Consider the following 6,825-nt stretch of genomic DNA (forward strand, 5'->3'; position numbering starts at 1 on the left):
AATTGAATAAATTCTGGGCTGACATACTTTTTATTGTGATTGTTCGCCAATTATATTGTTCGATTAATTATTTATGAAATATTGTTAATTGTGTCATTTGGTTTTGTCTGAATGGATTTTGTAGATTATTGTAACTGTAACTATTTGCTACTTGAACTTTCGTCGTATGCTTTGATGGTTTTAAAATTTTAACCGAATAAAGCTATTGTTGACTATGACTATGAATATACGAGGGCAGAGCCCTCACGTGTTCCTGAAGAAAAGCATCAATATAGATGGAAGTATTTTCTAACAATCCCTTGCGTGCCGATACTATGGGCCTGCCAGGTGGTTTGTCAGCGCCTTTATGTATCTTGGGTATGAAATATAATGCCGGAAGAACTGGATGCTCATTTTTGAGGAATTTCAATTCATCCAAACTGAGCAATCCAGAACTTCTCCAGGCCAACAGCTGTGTGTAATAATCAAATTGTGCCTGTTTTACAGTAACTATATCACACCTCTTATAGCATTGGTTATCATTGAGCTGGTGATGAGCTTCCTCTAAATACATGTCCGTGGGCCACAACACTACATTTCCACCTTCATCAGATTGGCGTATTATGATACTATCATTCGCCTGTAGCTTTTTCACTAATTGAAAGTAACAATTATTGGCTGCTGAACGCTTGTATTTATCACCTGTTGTAGACATATACAGTTTTTTCAATTCAGCAACAGACAATTCATGAATATATCAATATTGTCATAAAGCATCAAGGGTGTAAATGTAGATTTTAATTTGAAATTAGTATTGCCAGGCAAGTTCAGATTGATTTGTTCATCAATGCTGTCCGGAACTGAGGTCTCATAATTCAAATGTTGTAGGTCTTGCAACAATTCTAAATCATTGGCGTGTAAAGTTCGTGTGGTATCCGCACTAGGACCTGTAACCTTCTGTGCCCCTTTGTTGGACTGAAAGAATTTCTGGAGTTTCAATTTACGTGTAAATCTGTAAAGGTCTATCCGTGTGTTGGCGTAATTAAAATTGCTTGCTGGACTGAATGTGAGACCCAGGGATAGAACTCGCAGCTCTGCTGGACTAAGGAGGGTGTTTGTGAGATTTAGTACAGTCAATGATGACCCTTCTTGGCCCATCTCACCCATTGAGGGGCTCATTTCCTGTTCCATCTTCTGTTGAGATTGGTTTTTCTTTTTGATTTGCCATCTGTGTTTTGCTTTGCGTCGTAGCCCACGCCTTTGGTTGTTTCTTTGGCGTTGTTTGGATTTATTCTCCTGGGTCGCAAGGATTCTCGGCGGTCCTGGCGCAAGCAATCCACCCCTTGCGCTATATATATATATGTGTGTGTTTAGGATTTAGTGGTTTCATTTACCCTATACATACTTACCTTGATTTGTAAAAGCGTGCGTTGTAAAAGTATATGCATGGTAAAGATTTGTGCATTGTAAAGGCATGCGTTGTAAATGCATGCATGGTAATTAACCCCGGGTGGGTAACTCCACTCTGCCGACAGAGTTTGTGGATTTTTGCCTACTCCGCGCTCCGTTCCAAACGCTGAGTTTAGGCAAAAACTCCCCTCAATGGCAGAGCGAAGTTAGCAGCTCCTCCATCCTCCCAAATTAATACAAAATTAAAAAAGAAGGCACTTACTGGTGTGGCTGCCTCCTCCTCTGCCTGGCCGCTCTCCTTTCTGCTCCTCGCATCCTTCTTCAATGGAAATACACTATGTTGTGCGTCTTGTCCGTGTTCATGCGCAAGACGCACAATGAAGTGTATTTTCATAGCAGAAGGACGGTGAGGAGCAGGAAGGAGAGCGGCCAGGTAGAGGAGGAGGCAGCCACGCAGGTATGTGCCTTCTTTTTAAAAAAAAATTTTCTTTTGGAAAGGGGGAGGGAGCGTAGCGTATTTCCACTGAGTTTTTTCAAACTCTGTGGAAATACGCGTAGATGCACTATGCCTGCTACGCCTACCCTTAGTGGTAATATCATACACCATCTTGCGTTAGTAATTGCTGCCAGACTACTAACAGTCCCAGTGTGTTGAAGGCAAAGGACACTGTGCACAAGGAAATACAGCTACAGTTTCTCTAATGAAGACTATACCCATTTCAGAAGTATGTAAAGCACAAACTGGCAGTCAGTGCATACACTTGTAAGGGACTCCTTTTGAGTTGAAACCAAGACAGACTATGCAGAAGATGATGCTGACCTCAACCTGTTTGTTTAAACACTCTCTTGTAGACCCCTTCTTCTCCTGGTTTCTGCTCCATTTTCTCAGATATTGGCACACTTCTCTACTCTACAATCTATGAATATGAAATAACATCCCTTGTAGGAGAAGTAAAAGTTTCCAATTGGTTTACCTTTAATTTTTGCTCTCAATCATAGAAACCTTCTGAACTCATAAGCATTCTGCTTTTCTCCCCATTAATCTAGGAACCTAAAAGAAATGTTATGGATATTAACCTGCCCAGTCTATCACATAAAGTAAAGTGACTAACTGAACCTGCACAGCATGAAGTTGAAGGGAAGCTTTTTGAATCTCTAAGGAGCTGGTCAGATTTTCTCTACATCCTAAAAGCGGCACCAAAGGCACAATTTCCTGTTTATTTTTCTTTGTTTTTTTGTGGTATTGTAGAAGACAAGGAGGTAGATAGCAGAAGTAGCACTTTTAATAAAAAGAAGATGTCGAGCCTCAGAAGGAGAGATAAACAAGATCCAATGTGATTTATCACCTGAATTTACAATGGACATAATAGAGAGACTGAAAATTCTGCCTCATAAAGGCATGTTTTATTTACAAAACTGTTTTAAAAAATGAAAATATTAAAATGTAAGAAGTTTTCAAAGGTTATGTGTAATGCAGGAAGATAATTCTTTGGGATGTGTCTGGAGTTAACAAAAGGGTATCTTATTTTTTGACCACCTTCATTATCCCTTTTCAGACCGACAATAATTCTCCCTGATTTCTCCACACATTTTCTATCAATTACATTCTAGTGTAGGATTCCAGATGTCAATCCTGCGCAGTCGTGATTTTTCATTTTTCCTAATTCCGATCCCCAGGACCTGCTAAATAGCAATGGTAGACGGAAGCAGACATATTCCCCAGTTTATGATTCTGGTAGACATGGTGCCCACCTTATGTATTCTAATGTGAAAGCAAAGAAAAATAAGCACCAATGACAATTTCCTGTAATTCAAAAAATCCCTGAAGTCACATTTCTTCCAACACGCTTTTGGCATTGTCCCCCTGATAATTATTGGAAGCCAGAATCCCCATGCTTTAATATATTAATAATGTCACTGATTAATCCTTCTATCATGTCTCTCTCTCTCTCTCTCTCTCTCTCTCTCTCTCTCTCTCTCGTTGACTCTCACTTTAAGTATATCCCGTAAAACACTTTGATGCTCTGATTGTTTCCGAGAGGGATTGTCATGATTTTTTTCTAATTCCCATTCCATTATGAGGATACTTTTGTGTTGTGTGAAGAGTGCATCCTCAGCATCTTGGTCTGAATTTGTGAATCTAAGATCCAGGTTTAGTCCTTTTTTGTGGCAGGCATGTGATTGTTTAATGATGTGAACTCATCAATTTCCAAGGTATCACACTATGCAACACCTATCTGTTTGCAGTATTTGACTCTGAGTTCTTGTCTGCATTCCACTCTCTGAACTGTACACCAGTGGATTTTTGGAATCTCTATCAATATTGCTATGGATGATGACACCAGAGCTGCCCATTGTGAGACCATGTGTGGAGACATTCTACTGCTTAATATGGATTGAAACAATTCATAAAGTCGATTACAAGTAATAGGTCTTTACCACTATTGTGCATGTTAAAGCAGATTGATACCACCTGCTGTTTGCTGATGGTTCTCCAATGTGTCCTCTTACTAAATACAAATGACTATTTAAGTCTGTTTTAGGTAAAACGATGCATTAGCCTGATTAACCATTTTTACTGAAACTCATCCATACCTTGTTGGAATTCCTAAATCGCACACAAGCTAACCCGGGATGCAGGAACTTAAGCAAGAAATTTGAAACCATAAATTATCCAAGGGGTTCAGTATAATCACCCTAACCCGTTCTTTTAACCACATAACCTTTCGAGTTAAATTATTGAAAGACCATCCATTATTTGGTTTATAACACCCCAAGCGTATGATGTTTCTCTTTGTACTCTACTAACGCTTTCCATTTTCAGAGCCATATTACGGCAATTCGCATCGCTCTTAATTCAGATGTGAATCGGGTTTCTGAACCTTTCTGTACTTTGTATTGATTACTGTAAACATAAATTGAAATGTAGATGATTCCTTTTTATTTTCATCAAAATTCATTTGAATTTTTTCACCAGTTTTTTCAATGCCTCTTTCACATCATTATTTCTGACACTGTACACAAATGGGTTGAGCATTGGGATCACCATGGTGTAGATTACGCTTATGCCCATGTCCTTCTCCGGGGAGTAGGCTGAGGATGGCCGAATGTATGTAAAAAGCACAGGCCCATAGCACAAGACAACACAAGTGAGGTGGGAGAAGCAGGTGGAAAATGCTTTCCTCCTTCCATCAGAGGACTTGATTTTCAAGATAACTACAGCAATTAGAACATAGGATACAAGATTACATAACAGCGGGGTTAGCAAAATTACAGTAGTCTCTGTGAAGAGTACAAGCTCGTTAACGGAGGTGTCTGAACACGACAGCTTCAAAAGAGGTGGGAGGTCACAAAAGTAGTGGTGCAGTTCCTTTGCATCACAATAGAGTAACTTGGAGGCCAAGACACTGTGCACTGAAGCGTGAAGCGAGACGATCACCCAGGCACAAAGGACCAGTGTTATACAGACTCTCTTTCCCATCACCTGTGGATAATGGAGAGGGTGACATATTGCCATGAATCGGTCAAAGCCCATGATACCCAATACGAAATTGTCCATATTGGCAAGGGCTAGAAAGAAATGCAACTGAGTGATGCACAAAGGAAAGGAAATTGCTTTTGTCACTGACAATAGGTCCACCAATAGCTTGGGAACTATCAAAGATGTGAAACAGATGTCCACCAAGGCCAGGATGCTCAGAAAGAAGTACATGGGTGTGTGGAGTCTGGAATCCATTACTATAACAATGAAGATTGTCAGATTTCCAACCAAGATGAGTATATATACAGCAAGGAAGACAAAAAATAGGATAAGCTCCTGCTCTGGACGATTGGAGAAGCCCAGGAAGATAAATTCTTTGACAACGCTCATGTTTCCTCTCTCCATTTTGGGATTTATCTGGAATGAAAAAAATAGTATTTAATTTATTGACCAACTCCAGGGTGCCTCTTCAGACAGAGTGCTTCACCCTCATTTCATCCCTCATTTTCCGACAATTACATACTGGTGTAGGATTCCAGATGTCAATCCAGCACCAACTCAACGTTTCACTTTTCCAATTTCAGATCTAAAGGGTCTGGCAGACGGAAGCCAGCATGGTGCCTATCATATGTATTCTAATATGAAAGCACTAGAAAAATAGGCAGAGGTTACAATATCCTATAATTCAGGAAATCCTTGAAGGCTCATTTCTTACGACAGACTTTTGGCATTAGCTGGGTCTTGTGGCTCAGTGGACTGATTCGTCCACTGCAGGGGCCTGTGTTTGACCTGATGGTCACTTATTACCGCTCATTAGATAGGCCTATGCAAAGGATGACTGGTCACTTTTCAGTTGCTTATTGCTGTATTTTGGTTATTATATCAATACAAATCTGGTGAAACCTTTGCCAGACAGTGTTTACTTTACATGTGTAAAAATGTCAAAAGTATGAAGTATAATATCTCAAAATGTGCTGCATCATGTTGCACACTTTACATTTTCTTGACGCTTAATTGAGTCAACATTGTTTAATAATTTGGTCCTCCCATGCCGCATAAATCCAGTGGCCCAGCCTGTTAACCCATCTCTTTCTCTCTCACTCCCTCTCTCTTTACCTCTCTCTCACTCGGTAACCATATCCTATAATACACTTTGAATCTAGCCCTGTGATCTATAGAAAGAATTCAAAATAGTTTTTGTGAGGGACTGTAATATTATTTTTTAATTCCCATTCCAGTGTGAGGGCACTGTTGGATTGTGTGAAGAGTGCACCCCACCATCTAGGTCTGCATTTGTGAATCAAAGATCAGGGTTTAGCTATTGGTGACTGCCAGGCTTGGGAGATATGTGATTATTTTTGGATGCGAACTAATCAATTTTTGAAAGAATCACACTACGCACACTGCTTTTGATAAGTTTCCAATATATGTCTTTGCGTTTTTGCCCGCATTTTACTACTTGAGCTGTACACCAGTGAATTTAGATTTTTTTTGTTAATAGCACTATTGATGAAGACACTAGAGATGCTTGATTATAAGACACAGAGACTGGTACATCTCTTGCAAATTATTCCACTCAACGTCAGGTATTCTTACTGAATATCAGAAGAGTAAGAACCTTACTGAATACCATGAAAGTAAGAGCAAAGAAGCAGAAAGTGTTGATGAATGATGTGCCAAGAGTAGGAGGTGTGTAAAAAGAAGAAACGCAGAGGGTTAATGATCGAAGTCAAGAATAGTGACGGTAGAATGAAGGGTATATCTGGGTCTTTTCTTTAGCATAGTCTACAGAACATAAGTAGCCTCCTTCTCTTTTCACATAAAATTTGTGTTCATACATGGAGCAGTTCACTGACACAATATCGTGTTAAAAAATATTATTGACGAAAATATTGTGTCAAAAATATTGTTTACTACAAGTTCGTGCTTCTATACTTATAATGGTAAGTACCAAA

The 6,825-nt window shown here is 39.4% G+C and overlaps 1 protein-coding gene across 1 annotated transcript; it reads right to left on the reverse strand.

Moving 5' to 3' along the window:
• Positions 1-4,345: 4,345 nt before the first annotated feature.
• On the reverse strand, positions 4,346-5,275 carry LOC146772586 (olfactory receptor 1f45-like). Its single transcript, XM_085638329.1, has one exon. It carries the CDS (start codon positions 5,273-5,275, stop codon positions 4,346-4,348), a length of 930 nt encoding a protein of 309 aa, XP_085494455.1.
• Between the last annotated feature and the right edge of the window lie 1,550 nt (positions 5,276-6,825).

Source organism: Triturus cristatus, chromosome 12 (genome assembly GCF_964204655.1).
Source record: "Triturus cristatus chromosome 12, aTriCri1.1, whole genome shotgun sequence".
NCBI lineage: Eukaryota > Metazoa > Chordata > Amphibia > Caudata > Salamandridae > Triturus > Triturus cristatus.